Here is a 16,088-nt window from a genome sequence, read left to right on the forward strand (position 1 = left end):
ATTTAACAATTGAATTTTATATTTATATATACTAAAGAAATATTAATATAAAGAAAAAAATTCCATGCTTGCTATGATTTTAAAATGCTGAACAAACAACAGTTACAAATTTCATTATATAATATATTGTCTTTAAACCCAGGAAATACAAATTTGTAATTACTGGAAAGTATTCAGTCTCCCTGGACAATGCTTTTAGTTGATGTGTTTGAGCAGATTCTATTTTGTTATATAGTTATAACTGTCAGTATTTCAGGAACCCATCAGAAATCAGATTGAGCAACCTCATAGATTTCTCCATTCTGTGAATTATATCAATGCTGCTGGGAGCCCAGGTTTTGCCCATAATCTGGTGTTGCTTAAAACATAAATCTCTGACTTTGCCATAGGGCAAGAGAAGTGCCAAGTCTCCACATACCTGTGTAATTTATGTGAATTGCTACTTTAAGAGCAGAAAAAAAAACCTCCAGCTGTAAACTACTATGTAAAACTACTATGGCATCTTGATGACTATTAACCAGTTGAATTGTCTTTAGTTTAAAAATAATTCACCTTATGAACCAGTATCTTTAAATATGATATTAATTCCAGAATGTTTTCATACCGTGTGGAGTTTAGAGATTAGTATTCCAACCTGCAGAAATGACATGGAATTACAGACCTTTACTTAAAGCAAGCTCTGATGTCCATATGTCTCTTCCACACCACATTCCTATCCTCAGCAATTAGAAACAACTGAGAGATGAAATCTCACAAGATGTTGGTTTCGAAAGTAAGGCCAAACCACCATTAATTATTAGTTATTCTGCTGTAAAGTGATTCTACTCTTTGGGCTACAAAATGTGATGAGTTCCTTTATTATTGTTTTTCCATTGGCTGTTTTATGCTGGCAATGCTACTATTGTGAGAGACCTACCACCTACATGTCATTTGAAATTGTATTTGTTTTAAGTGATGTAATTGTTAGTATTTATTATTATTATTATACTGACTTCAGTCACAGAAAATAAGATGATCTTTACCAGGCACAGTACAAACATAGACTAGAAAGAGTCCCTCATCTAAAGTGCTTATCATCTACCTCCATCTTCACCTCACTATATTTTTCCAGGTCAATAGGACTTTTGAGTGTATTTCCATACTACTATTTTGTCCAAAACCCACATGCCTGTTTACCATCTGTACATTGTTTGTTGCTATTTTCCGCAAGTTTTTAACCTAATGGGACCTGCTCCTGGTCGCTTGCTGTTAATCTCGTTTGAGACTCTTAGAGTGGCGCGACGTCCTTTGCCTTTCTATGGTCGCTCTGCCTCCTCAGCTGTTCTCAACCCCAGCTTGGCTTCCTTCACCTTCTCCCGCCGGGAGGCCGGGGCAGCGCAGCCCGGAGCCCCGGCAGACGCAGGGGCCGGTCGGGGCTGCCGGCGCAGCTGCTGCGGGCCCGAGCAGCCGGGACGAGCCGCGCAGAAGGGACCCGGAGCGGAAAGGAAGGATAGGACACACAGCCGAGGAGCAGATTGGAGCTGGGAAAGGATCCGGAGCGGGAAGGGCGGAGAGCCGGGCGGGGTCGGGGGAGGGGGGCGGGCGGCGAGCACACACACAGAGACACATCCCGTGCCTCCGCCTGCCGTGACAGTCGCCCGGAGCCCCCGGGACCGCATCCCGCCCACTGCCGCCGGCTCCCCGTGCCCACCCTCCGCAGCCCCTTCTTTCTCGCCGCCGCCGGGCCGGGGCGGCAGCTCCGCCAGCCGCATGCCCGGAGCGGAGCAGCAGCAGGACGGCGCAAGGTGAGTGCTGTCTGTCCCTTGGGCTGTGCAGGTGGCCGCTGCCTAGCGCAGCTGGACGGGCTCGACTCTCCTGGGGCAGCCGGAGGCGGCAGTGGCGGGGCTGAGCCGAGGTCGCTCCGGGGGTCCCGCCGCGCCCTACGGGACTCCGCACGGAGCGGTAGCGGCGGTGCCACGGCGGGTCGGGAGGGGACTCCCGCCAGCTCCTGCAGGGTGGAACGGGGCCGGTCCTGCTCCAGCTCCTCGCCCCGCTCCGCGCTGCCCGGGTCGGTGCGGGACGCGCGAGCTCCGCTCGTGCCCCGTGAGGGGCCCTGAGGGGGCGGCTCCGGGGCCGACGGGCGCTCGACCCCCTCCCTCTCGGGTGCCTTTATTAGTTTATGCTTTTCAAGAACTTTCAGCGTTTGTTTAGTGGCGAATCTTACACGAGCGTCGGCTTCGAGGGAAGGGCCGCGGTGCCCGGAGCCGGCCACCTCCTTTGAGCCCCGCGGTGCTTGTCACGGACCGGCTGTGCCCCGCTGCTGTTTGCCTTGGCGGGGCCCGAGGCCGGCTCTCGGCCCTTCCATCCGCCCGCACGGCCCCCGCCTCGGGGAGGAGGTCTGGGGGAGGCTCGGGCCGAAAGGAAAGTGGAAAAAAACAAGCAGGGAGAGTAGTGAGTTGCACTTGCGGAGGGAGGCTCCGCAGCCCGCGGTGCGCTGTGATGGGAGGCAGCGCTGGTGCGCGGACCCGCAGCCCTCGTGCTGGCTGCGGGCTCAGTGCGCTACTGCTCATCTCTGTGCTGTGATCGGCAGCGGCCAGGAGCTGTGATTTACTGCGGAACCATTTACGTTCATGCAAGAAATTCAGCTCTGGTCATTTTTCCCCGAATTTCATTTTTTAAATTAAGTTTTTATATAGTTCTTAAATCTGATGACTGTAAAAAGTTCTTGTGCACATTTTCCATGTATACCTGCATTTATTAATGCAATTTCTAGTTAAATGTTATCCTTTAGTGTATTTTCACAGTTAAAAGGCAGAGGAAATTCCCTCGTCCTCAAACACTTGCTATGGAATTACTTAGGTTGTGTACTTAGTTCTGCACCGTGTACAGAGGTCTGCTGAGTGCAACAAGTTACGAGATGGATGTTGTATCTGTACAGAACTTGAGTTCAGAATAGGAGAACCCATGGGATTTGGAAACGAATGGAGCTAAGTGTTTATTGCAGAATATAGGTGTGTGAAACAGAGCTGCCCTGGTGCAGATGAACTAAGGGAATGGACGGGTATATCTCTACCTTGTCGTTTAGTGAATTGAGTCCTTCTGTTTATATTTTTCGTGTGTATGATGTGATACCTGTTCTCAGTAAATATTTGTTAGCCAGTGCCAGTAAATAAAATGTCATTGTTTTGAACAGAGGTGCCATTCACTTTCCGGTCGCGGTGGTGTGTGTGAGTTAGCAGTGTGACAAGGCCTTGTGACCCGTGAAGACACTGTAACACTCAGTATCATTCCCTGCACATTCTCGCAGACCTCCGCTCTGTTTTGAATAGCTCACTTCTTCTCAGGACTGTTTTTGTGTAGACAGTTGTTCTGGCATGATTCCAAGTTGTGGGAGTCGTATGTGCACATAATTTGGAGGTGTATTATGTGGAGTTGCTTCCAGCAAGTGGCAAGTGAGACCACATGGCCTTAAACAAAACTGTTTTGTTTTGCTGCTCCTGAATTGAAGTGGGTGACACCTGCTTCTGCTGGGGAGTTTGTGTAACACCTTCATATTGACTCAGGAGCTTTTTTCCTGTGTTAAAAAGCTCCCGAGTGTTTCTTTTTTCCTATCTTAAAATTTTTCCTTTAAGTGTTAAAGAAAATTAACCTGACATCTTAAATTTTGTTTATCCTGAGGTTTTATTTGTATGTTTCAGTGGTTTAGGTTTTTGAACAATCTCCTTTGAGAATTTGTGTCTCCTTTTGGAATTTGTGTAGGTGCTGTATTTTATTGAAGACAACTTATATTCAGTGTATGAGTGAGAGCTGTGTTTGGAGAAATAATTTGTTGCCATTTAATTCCTGTGAAATATGGAGGGAAACTGGCGAATGATATGTTTGTGGAAGACTATTTTGTTTAACTCAACTAGCCTCTTTGTGTCTTTGCTTTGTTACCCAAGTGTGCCTCTCAACTTGTGGGGATGTGTTGTGCATTCCAGTTGTTCGGGTCATATGAAATCTGGAATTAACAAATGGCTGAGGTCTTGCATAAGTCTTTAGGAGTGTGTAAAATTACTGTAGTGTAGTATCTAAAAAAATTGGAAAAGAAAGGACTTGGTAAATACGCTTCATTAATGTGTGATTAACAGGCACCTCCTGCTTTTCTTACGACTATAACAGCTATAAAGTAACTATTCTGACATACGTGGTTATTTAGCATGTGGCTGTGGTGGTCTCCACCCCAAATGTAACACAGGGGATGTGCAAACGCACGCAGACTGTTCTCCCCTCCAGTGCCAGCCGGGCTAGAACGTGCAGGGATGTCACGTACCCAAATGTGGGCATTGATTAACTCGTCGGTGCTCGCCACAGCCCGGGATCAGCTGAAAGGGTTCCAGGCCAAAGGATCAGGCAGTAAATACCTAAACACGGGGGGGTGTGTACATTCATTTACTTCCTAATCACGGGCTGCTCAGCAGCCCGAGGGGACGCTGCTGCCTGGCCGGAGGGGGCCGTTTGCAGTAACATATGTCTTACCCAGACCACTGCTAAGGGCAGTGACTGAAGGTATGGCCAGCAGTGAAATGTAGCAGTTCCTCCAAAAAAATTGTTTGAACTTTGTTTGAATGTAGAAGCTTTACGATGAGAGGTTTTTTTTGGGCTTTTGTGTTAAATCATTATATATGCAATCAGAAATATAACTAGAAAGGTGCCCCATACTACTGCTCTTTTTCCCTTTCTGCAGAGTTAATTACCCTGACAGTCCTCTAGTTGCCCTCATAGCTCTGCAGGTGTAATCAATGTGAGGTACAACTTGCATTCAGAAAAGCTTATTTGCTTTTACACCGCTGAAGCTTGCATAAACTTGGAAAGCTGGCAAGAATTATCTGGACTTGTGTGGTTTCTGTAGAACAAGAACAGCTGCTCTGCTGGTATCATCTCTCAGATATTTTAGTTGTTAAAGTGCAGCTTTTTTTAGTTTATTTAAAACACTTCACCATTTCTCCTAAATTAATTTTCAGTATTATAATGAAGAGAAGAGTATGTCCATTACACTGTGTGTACTGTACCAGGAATCCTGTTGGTTTTATTTTAAATACAACAGTGTGCCTATGTAGTGTTCCTTCAGAAGGTTTTGTCAGGACTATCACCTATTTCCTGAAGATGACAACCAGCTGTTTGGACAGGGTGTATTTTGGGGGTGACTGACTCCTTATGTATAGCCTTTACTTGGGAGAGGTTAAAAAAGGCAGGTAGGAATTGCAGCACCAGCCCATTTGTGTGGACATGTGCAGTGATGAGGGTGTCCCAGGCCTGACATCCCCCTGAGGATAGTGAGGTTCTTAGGTGAAATGCTTTGCCTACAGAAGTAGGTGCTGCCAAAGTTAACATTTGTTGATGCTCCATAGATGTAAGTAATTAATAGCCAAGAAAAAAAAAAAAACTTGCTCAAGTGAGTTGATTGTTGTGTGGATGAGTGGTCTTGCAAACTTTCCCATGTAGGCTTGGATTCTAAAAACTTTCCCATGTAGATTTGGATTCTGACTGTGCTTAGCAATTGCAGGTGAAAAGCTGTAAAGATTCAATTTTAGGGCAATACAACTCTTTGTCTGCCTTTCAATGTATTAAATAACCAGGAATATAAATGCAAGGCAAACTTGACAAACTTGAATTGTATTGACTTGTGCAATAATCCTGAATAAAATAATTATGATTATTAAGACAGTAGGCTAAAAGCATCATAATTTTAGGTAGAAAATATGGTATCCTTCCAGGCAGATAAAATTTTAACATGCTGCCGTTTCCTGGTAGTGGTGATTCTCATAAAGGGAAAAATGTGGTGGTGTTTCTCTTGGTTTTGATTTGTTCTTACTGTATTTTTGTTGGGAATTAACCCCTTTATTATGAGAGAAGTAGGAATATGCTGAAACGATGAGAAGAATATGGAGAAAAGGGACAGTGGTTGCATTAAGTTTATAATGGGCATGCATGCTGTATCTTTTTTCTACTGTTTTTCTGAGTCTGCCTTTACCATGAAAAATGTTTAATTTCAGTGCTAGTTTCAGAAAATGCATATTTTCTGTTTAGTAAGTTGTTCCTTAAATTGAATTAGTTTTGTACAGTCCTTTTAATATTCTTCACAGAACAGCAAAAAAGATGGTTCTGGTAGTAGTTTTCCTCTAGATAAAATCTAGATTAAAAAAACATAGAAAAAACTTTGTTTTATTGTTACAACTTTTGAATAGAAACTTAGTGCTTGCTTTCAAATAGAGAAGTTTGAGGAGGATAGTGTTAAATAAATCTCAAATTGCTGGTTGTATGAGTCACTAAATTGAGAACATAAATACTCATATTCTTTGGAAAGGACATCTCAACATTGTTTTTCTGCATAGTGTCAACTGCAAAACACAATACAATTTCTTTAGCTTAGAAGTAGTTGTATTTGCATTTGAAATCATAGTTTATGATAAAAGTCAGATAACCTTTTGCATGGTAAACTGACCAAAGGCTAGCATTAAGTCTCCAGTGGAAGCTGCATTATTATACTGATGTGTTTTGTTTGCTTGCTTTGCTGAAAATAAGTAAAAACTTGGAGAGGGGTAAAGAAAGGGTAGAGCAATGGGCAGTGCTGGAGAAATCTCCCTGCATGCTGATAGAAGGGATGGGTTGTTTTGTTTGCTGTCTGGTGCTGAAGCCAGAGACTTGAAATAGGAACATCTGGATCTTTTAGTCCAGAGAGAAACAGATTTGTTTTAGGACAACATACGTAATTTCAACATCAACCACAAAAAAATTCTTTATACCTGTGTGTTGAATAGAGTATAGTACTTAGTGTTCTCTGTGTATTCTGCTTAAACAGTATATTTCATTTACTGTGTGTATCCTTCTGCATTTTAAACCTTCTCTTTGAAATGCTTTGTTGAAGTCTTTGCAAGTGTTTTATAATGTTCAATTTTGTCCTAATCAGATGAGTGGTTTGGTTGCATGTTTTAAGATACAAGAGTACTGAAGCCTTAAATTTTTTAAAATTGATACGGCAATCAACTACTGTGCCTAAAAGTGACAACAAAGCTCACAAACATTCCCTACTGTGCAGTGCACTGCTCAAATTTTACTTGAAACCACTGGCAGCTCCTGATAACTGCAGATTGGAGAGTGTGGATGAGTCCTTGCTCCTCTATTCATGGCAGTAATGGACAGTATTATTTAAAATGCTGATGTGCAAGACAGACTAAACCAGCATTCTCGATTATTTCTTGTTCTTTCTTACCCTGGTTCTGAAAGCTGTCTGAGATGTAACCCTGTTCTCTCTTTGATGCTGGGAAACTTCTCCAAGGGCTTTCATTGACGGTAATGTTAGCTGGATTACAATGTAATTGGTTGCCTTCCATTTCTTTTGGTATTTTTTAGAGAAAAGAGCTAAGGCTCAGTTGGCCAAAGGACTGATTCTATTGACAGCGTTGTCTCGTATTGGACTGTATTTCTCCAGCATGGAGCAGTGTTTCATGTCAGTGCTCTGGCTTCAGCCTGGAATGAACTTTTATCTATTTATTTATTTAATAGTTGTCTTTTAGCTTTTAACGTCCTTTGTGCTGAGAATAAATACAACATTCATGCTCTCTCAAAACTAAACATTTTCTTTTCTATATGCTGGATGGACTGTCTCACTGTCTATAGCAACTGTGTGTCTATGGGAGAGGGAGCCATACTCAGCACTTGCTGTGAAGCAGGATCATTCCATTACTTGAAAGCTGCTTCTCTGTCACCATGAAGAGTTCTGGCAGATTCACCAAAATGTGCAGCATCTGTGGTTCTCTGAACTGCTGCCTCCAAATATCTTTGTATATATGCTCCTGTAAAGTACCTATATAAAATTTTACTGCACTTCTGAAGAGGACAGAAGGCATATATTTTTAATAGGATAGCTTCAGAACAGGAGTAAAAACTCCCAAAAATGGATATTTGAAAAGGTCCTCCAAAACATCATTCTTTAGAGCATCATTTTTAAAGACTCCAAGACAGTAAGTAATAATATACCACATGTATTCATTGAGGTCAAAACTTGAAATAGCCATGGTGTGTGTGTAGTTTATGGTATGCTGCATGGATGACTTGGACTGAAGTGATCATACAGAGTGGAATTCTCAGCACTGGCTGCTACTTTGAAATATTCTTCAAGAGCTTCTTGAATTTTCACCTGGTTTCACTGAAGTGTTGCTGTAGTGGCATAAAAATGTTTTGCAGCTGCCATACCTGAGAGTCTTAGAAAAACAATCTGAAGAACATATTGTTTATAGAATTTGTTGTTATGCAGTTAAATAATGAAGTTTGGTTTAATGTTTAAATGTGCCCCTTAGCAAACTGTTTGCCTAAGGCGGCAGCTGGTTGGGAGCTGAGTGCAATCGAGATGGGAGATACTTTTGTTTGCTGACTTTGGGTGTGGAAAGGTGGCTTTTCAGAAAGCAATGCAAGGGTAAATCTGGTCATTCACGAGAAACAGCAGATTTCAGGCAGTTAGTGAGGAAATGGGAATGGCCTCTTTAGAGATGTTATACTAAACCTGCTGACTGGTAATCAGCTCTTCAGGCTTTGTGGGCATAAAGACATTTGCTTCAGAGAATGATGGTGGGTAACGCATCTTTTTCCTTGTAGTAGATGCACATTATTGCCCATCACCTAGTGATGCTACTGCCTTCTTTTTCATTAAAAAGAATAATAGTTTCTGCGTTGAGGGTTCTTAGAGTTCAGAAATTTTTTTTTCTCACGGTTTTCTTATCAACTAAGATACTTTTCAACAATGCAAAGCATTTTAGTGAGGGTGAGGAACTGTGGGAACATGTTTCCTCAGAAGGTATTAATTATTTTGCTTTAACAGTAGCGAACAGCTGTTGAATGATGTTATTTTTTAACTACCGCTACTGTGAATATCTTGTCTAGAGATACAACTAGGGTGTGGAGGGAAAGGCAAAAAATATTTTTAGCCTGAGGATCAAAGTGTATCTACACTTAGTAACACAGGGGAGGGGAAAAAAAGGTAGAGACGAAAATGAGCTTTGTATAGGGAATCAGTTTTAACAAGATTGGCTAATACTTACCCCATTCTTCCAGATATGTCAGGTTTGAGCCTGTGGGATGTTGTGACTTCAATACTTTTCTTGAACCTTCTCATGTTTTTCTGTTCAAGAGACCCTGCAGTGCTGTTCTGTGCAGGTATTCAGGGGTTTCAGTGCTGTGCTACACTAGAGCCTTTCCCCCAGCTTTGTTTTTGTCCACTTAAGGGCAATTGCAGAACTCCCAAAATTGAATACAAATGAATAAAATATACTTAAATTTAACACACTTGTCAGTATTTGAGCTGGTGGCTTACCTCTGCTAGGCTTTTCTCTGCCATTATGTGATGTAAGAATCTGCTCTAAGGCAGGTGGGCTGATAAGGCTTCAGATAAACAGAGTTAATATTTTTAATGGAAGCATAGAAGAGATAACATAAGAGAATTTTAGGGTTCATGTTTCCCTCTGGGGACTCTAGTGTTAAGCAACCTATGCTTGGTCATAGAAGACAAAGTATCCTGAATTTCAGATGTCTCATCAAAACCAGCAAGGATGTTTCTTCAAGTTTCCTCAGTAAGACAGAGATAAACTTAGCTGCTTTAAATAAACTCTGTGGCATTGTTTTGCTATGTTTTTGTTCTGAAGTTGCTTTGCCCACTTCCTGCTATTACAGCACAGCATGATCTCCAGGACAGCACCTAATCCAAGAGCATGTCCCTTTTCTGGAACAGGCAAGGTTCAGTGTGCAGAGGCTGAGGAACAGAATGTGTCTGAGCAGTCTCTTAAATTAATATTCATTGACTTGTCTTGGCATCTGGCTTCAAGTTATTAAGGGGGAAGATGATAGATTTATTTTCCCCCTTCAAGTCTAATCATGAACCTTGCCTGTGCCGTAAAGTTCAAGTCCAAACAGGAGTTGGATGGTGATACAGAAAGAGGCACCTGTGAACAGTGTATGTTTTTCTGAACATTGTTCTTTTGCTTCTTGAGTTGCATTTCATTTTCTAAGATGTTTTTGTTACTGGAGGCTGATTTCTGAGGTTAGTGGTAGTATTCTGATTGTGTGCATATATATATTTTTAAACATATACAAAATTTTTCTTTGCTAATTTTAGCTTTCATTTTGTGTGGCTCACTTTGAATATGAACAATATTTTTTAGAGAGTATAAGCCTTACAATTTTCTTTTCACAAAAAAACCCCAGTTTTATTTTAGACCTACTGAAGCAGTATGTTCACTGGAAATATGTCCATAAAATATTCTTAATGCTTGAAAAATATATTCCCCTTGCACATATTTCAATACTTTTTTTTTACTTAAAACAATATTCTCAAGAAAGGTCTTAAGGAACTCTGTGGTACATGAGTGAGGAGAGAGTCTACAGGTTGAGAATTTTTCTTTGAAATGACTTTCAAGTAAGAAAATAATTTAAAGTAAGAAAGTAAGAGAAGTAGTGGTAATACTTGGTATCCCTGGCTTTGTAGAGTTTTGACAGATACCAGTTTTCTGTTTGCCATTTAGAAACTAAAAAACCTTTGGTATTTTGAAAAGGCCATAAAGCTGTACAGTATTGTGTGGATCAGCTGTTTATTTGCCTATTGCTCCTGGTAGAGAGTGAACAAGGACCTGTGTAGACCTGTTGAGAGGAATAGTGTGACAAACGTGTGTCCCCGAAGCTTGTGTGACTCCCTGCTGTCCCACCTCCAGTGTGGCTGGGGAGAGCTGCTGGCTGGCAACCCTGAGGTGGCCTCCAAGCCCTGGCAGTGCCCTCCATCTCCACAGGCAGTAACCAAGGAGTGTGATTTGGAAGGAGCTGATACAGACAAAAGTCACACAAGGTGCACAGTGTGCTGCTCTTGTTCTCAGATATCAGGCTGGGAACGTGGGGGAGTTGAGGAGTTTGACAAGATGTATTCCTCTCTGTTTTACTTTGTGCTTTTCTTTTGCAAACCATCTCAGAACATAAATTAGGTTAATGCCATATTTGATTTATTTTCTGTTAGATCTATGTCAACCTTTATCATCAATTGTTCATAGAAAATAATAACTTTTATACAGTAACTTCTTCACTTCTGGCCTCTGCTTTTGCTGCAGTTTGAGTGTGGAAGCCTCAGTGCATAGATATGTATGGAGTATTGGCTTGGATATTTCCAAGGGTGGGGAGGAGAGTGCTGAGCTAGTACTGCTCTAGTACCAGCTCACTAAAAAACAGTGGAAATTGTACTTTTTTTTCTGGAATGGCAACCTTGTGGTTTTGTAATATGAATCTTTGACCTTACAACTCCGGGAGTTAATGGACTCCTCCTAACCTTGCCCTGGACCTTTGATCTTACTGGTATGGATGACTGTAAGAGGAGCTAAATCTCTTGTTGCCATAACTTGTGTGATCATTGAAGAATCTGGGCTTTCCCCAGGTTAGGAAATTGCTGCCTCAGAAAGGAGAACTCTGCAGAAGATGTTAAGTATGGACTCTTGCAATATTGTTTTAACATGTATTTAAGAAAAACTCTTTTCTTCCTGTGCCATTATAGACTATAGAGGCAGGTAATAATTTTGTTTTCAACACGTGTTGCTGCTTGAACCACTTTTAGAAATAAAAGGGGTTTTGTGTGGATTTGTTTGGTGGGGGTTTCATGTTGGTGATTTTTTTTTTCTTTGTGGCATTTTTGTTTGTTTTCTCTTATTTTTAATTTCTTCTAAAATTATCCACTTGAATCTCTGTTCCTGCCCTCACAGAGGGGCTTTGTCAGGGCTGTTTATCCACTCCTGCATGGGCAGACTTTTGAAATCAAGATGGGCATTCTCTTCAGAGCATTTCGTTTGTGCAGGTTGGCCTTATCTACCTGCCAGTGATGGGACGTGTGCCCTGTACTCAGCTTTTCATGCTGTCCCTGAAATGTGTCAAGTCAGATTTTGACCCAGGTTTCACCAGATTTTGAACCAGCTTTTTAATGATTCTTTGTACCTATTTGAAAAAAGTAAGAGATTATTATCTTGGCGAAGCACAGCTTATTTTCTGGTTATATACTAGTAGGTTTTAATTCATATACAGTTGAGGCTGATTTCTGCTAATCAGTTGGGCCTTGTGCTGATCATAATACAAACTAGGTGTCAAATCAAGTTGAATAAGATGACTGACAGCTATAAATATCGTCCTCCCCTTAAAAGACAGTGGGAGTGGGTAGAGAAGCTATAGGACTCAGAAGTTTCAGGTTAACATTGTGGATCCTGTTACTAAAAAATGATTACTGTTTCATGGTGGAATTAACTTGCATTATGTAGAGTTTTCATTTGTTCTTGCCGTGCAAGTCATTTACTGGAAACTTATTTGACCATATAGACCTTTTGTAGGTGGTGTAACTTGGGAATTGCTATTGCAGCTGGAATATGTCTGTGCTGTTTTAGAGAGGGACTTCAGCCATGAATGCTTATTTTCTGCAAAGTGGCAAAGTATGAACTTAAGTTATTAAAACATACTGAAAAACTTCTGTACATCTTTACATGTTAGAAATTGATGTTTTCTCCCCCATGTTGTGTGTGTGTATCATTCCACAGCAGTGCTGGCTGTGGCTGCTGCTCTGAATTAACAGAGCTGCCATGATGCACAACACCCTGGTTACAGGCTTGCTGACATCAACTCTCTTGGCATGTGTTCAGAAAAGTAAACAGAAGACAATCAGTGTTAGGTTTGGCATAACTAGCAAGTCCATAAAACTGCCAAATCCTTCTCAGTGTATTCATCCAATTAATCACATTGATGTAGGACATCTACTAAAATGAGTAAAACATACTGTATTTGGTTTTTAAAAGTTCTTGTCTTAAAGTTTCCATTTTCTACTTAATTAGTAACCACAATCTTTACTTAAATAGCATTTTATCTTGTTTTTTGATGTTGTTCTTTTGTAGAAAAAAAATGAATTCTGAAAGCTCAGCCCTTACCATGAGTAGCCCTGCTGTAATAAACCAGTGTGCCAGAGGAGGAATGGAACACGAAAAAATTTGGTAAGCGTTACTTCTAATTTTCTAAGAGGTTAGTAGGTAGCAATACTGGGAGATGTAGTTTGAAAACTAATTATTTAACTGATGCATTAAGTCTGCATTATTTAACAACAGAGAAGGAAAAATGGAAGTTTTTTATTTTGGTTTTGAGTTTTTAGCAGATGACATGGTAGAGGGTGTCATGGGGGATGGGCTGTGGAAAAACTCCTGTTCATTTCAGCAGTGCAGCAGTTGTGCTCAAGGAATCTCTCACATATGGCAAATGTTTTAATCTCCCAGTGCTGTTGGGATGCTGGGCCATGCTGCTACCAGGACCTTCAGTGCTCTGAGGCTCCCAAGATTCCTGCCCTGGGAGACATTACAAAGTCAATAGTTTGTGTATAGAAAAAAAATTACTCTGTCCTGGAGGAAAAAAGCAATTGCAATGTTAAAGGGTAGACGTGGACAAATGGTTACACTTCGTAACAATTTTTTTGGTGAAAATTGCCGCAGACCATGCAATTTCTAGCACCTTTTTCATGAAGGGAACAGGGTATTGGAAAGGCTTTCAGACTATTCTACCTGAGTTAAGGAGCCTTTTATTGAGAGCCTGCTGGTTTTTACTTGCTGCTGTTTGCTAGGGTTTTTTTACATTATTTATTTACCATGTGGCAAACAAGCAGTAAATTTATGACAGGAATCATGACCCATATGGACAAAAACCTACCTTATGTTGTTTTTGTTGTCTGAGAAATACTCTTGAAAAGCTAAAGAATTAAAGAAAGCAAATGAATGTTCTGTTTCCTGTTGCATGCTGTCAGGAAATCAAATGATTTTTTTTTTTTTTGCTTTGGTTTTAATGTAATATTAAACTAACAGCATCATAGTACCTGAAACTAGTTTCTTTTAAAAATTTCTTCTGGAACATTCTCAACAAAATCTTTGGATGAAAGGGCAGGAGGAAGAACTGTGGGCTTCCCTCCTGACTCACAAATCTATTGAGAGGTGGGAAATTGACACAAACACTTTTTTTGTTTGATGTCTTTTGCTGGTTTTTATATCCTGCTTGTAGTATTGATCTGGGGACAGTTCCGGTTAATGTCTTTATCAATGCTCTGGGTGAGGGGATGGAGGGCACCCTCAGTAAATTTGCAGATGACTCCAAGTTAGGTGGGAGTGTTGATCTGCTGGAGGGTAGGAGGGCTCTGCAGAGGGATCTGGACAGGCTGGGTCAATGGGCCAAGGCCAGTGGTGTGAGGTTCAACAAGGTAAAGATGGATCCTGCCTTTGGGTCACAACAGCCCCCTGCATCTCCAGGCTGGGGGCAGAGTGGCTGGAAAGCTGCATGGCAGGAAAAGATCTGGGGGTGCTGGCTGACTGCAGCTGAACATGAGCCCAGGTGTCCAGGTGGCCAAGCAGGCCAGTGGCATCCTGGCTGTGTCAGCAATAGGGTGGCCAGCAGGACCAGGGCAGTGATTGTCCCCCTGCACTGGGCACTGCTGAGGCCACAGCTCAAACCCTGGGTCAGTTTTGGGCTCCTCACTACACAAAGACATTGAGGTGCTGGAGTGTGTCCAGAGGAGGGCAAGGGAGCTGGGGAAGGGGCTGGAGCACAAGTCTGATGAGGAGCAGCTGAGGGAATTGAGGTTGTTTAACCTGGAGATAAGGAGGCCCAGGGAGGACTTTATCAATAGCAGCGTGGTGCATGTCTGGTTAGGTTTCTAAAATACTATTTTTTATTCTGGGCTTCTGTGAATACTACAGTTGAATGAACATTATTTTTCTCAGCCTAATCAAGTGCAATGGTGCACTGCCTTACTGCATTGTTCTTTTATTGCTGTTTATTCATTGTCTGATTCTTGGAACTTATTTACATTCTGATGGCTCTGAGTTTATTTTCATGAAAATGTAAGGAAAAAATTGGTAAGGACTGGTGTTAGTCATAGGAAGATTAGAAATGTCTATTGTTAAGAGTATACAGTGACAGGGTAATATATTCAATTAAGTCAAAAGCATCCACAGAGAGAAGCCCTGAGCAAGACCTTATCTAGCATTTAAACATCACTTACAATGCATGTAAAAGGCTTTGATGTTGCATAAGGCCCCCTAGAAACAGAGGGGAGAGTAAATAATTGACTGAACTCCAGTTACCTTGTACAGCCATTGACCAAGTTTGCCATTCTGGTTTATCAGTGTTTTGCATCTGCATAGTTTGGTGCATCTACCAGATGAAAAACTAATTGAGTTCTCTAACTTGCAATGTTTCACTTGGTTCTGTTGCTCTTTTCCCTCCCAACGTACTTAAACAAGATTACAGTAGCAGAAGAATGCTGGTAGTAGCAGAAGTGTGACTGCTGTGAATGTCTGATAACTGCAGGGTCCCGTGGCACAGTTCATGTGGGAACCAAATTAAGCTGCTCTTGATAAGCAGGAAGATGGAGGAATTTGGTGGATGGTCATAACATCAGCAATATCAGCTGTCTGAGCTGATGTGGAAGAGTGTTGAACAATCAAGGCTTGAGAGCCTTGAAATTGTAGAAGCTCCTGATTTGGCAGATTCTCAGTGTCTTCATGTTGAAAATTGCGAGAAAGGAACTAAAGATTAGGGACCGAGTGGGAACTGTGTCAATTCATCCAGGCTTTCTGTGAAAGTAGCTGGCTGGCACGTTGTTTTTCAAAACAAATGTGCAAGAGAATTGGAAACTTTCCAGGTGTTGTTGTTGTATGTGGATTTTATAACATGCTTCCTCTAGGCTGGATGTATTCTTGCTAGTCCCTCCTTCATCAGGTTATTTAGGATTAAGTCAGGAAGTATTTAATCTTTTTAAAACTAATAATTGAAATTTGGGTTCTGGGTGTCTCATGACAGTTTTGGTGCCTTGGCTTTCTATTTCTGTCTCCAAATACTCTGCCATGTTCCTTATGAAGTATGCAGTGTTCTGCTATTTCTATGACAGCATTTTAATCACTTTTAGACAAAATTTCTCTGAAAACTGTCCATGTTATGAATAAATAAATCTATAAATCTTAGCACTAACCAAACAAGCACTGTTATGTGTGGACTCTAGTGCATTCTGACTGTGTACTTATGACTTAGGT

General features: G+C 41.5%; 1 protein-coding gene across 1 annotated transcript in view; it reads left to right on the top strand.

Annotated features, from left to right (window-relative positions):
• The first annotated feature begins 1,221 nt into the window (after window positions 1–1,221).
• Window positions 1,222–16,088, top strand: part of ARHGEF3 (Rho guanine nucleotide exchange factor 3) — a 106,933-nt gene continuing 92,066 nt past the window's right edge. The window contains 8 exon segments of the mRNA XM_053954015.1: window positions 1,222–1,308; window positions 1,310–1,371; window positions 1,373–1,443; window positions 1,446–1,586; window positions 1,589–1,644; window positions 1,646–1,702; window positions 1,705–1,784; window positions 12,918–13,013. Coding sequence (XP_053809990.1) covers window positions 1,222–1,308; window positions 1,310–1,371; window positions 1,373–1,443; window positions 1,446–1,586; window positions 1,589–1,644; window positions 1,646–1,702; window positions 1,705–1,784; window positions 12,918–13,013 — 650 coding nt within the window.

Source organism: Vidua chalybeata, chromosome 12 (assembly GCF_026979565.1).
Source record: "Vidua chalybeata isolate OUT-0048 chromosome 12, bVidCha1 merged haplotype, whole genome shotgun sequence".
Lineage (NCBI taxonomy): Eukaryota > Metazoa > Chordata > Aves > Passeriformes > Viduidae > Vidua > Vidua chalybeata.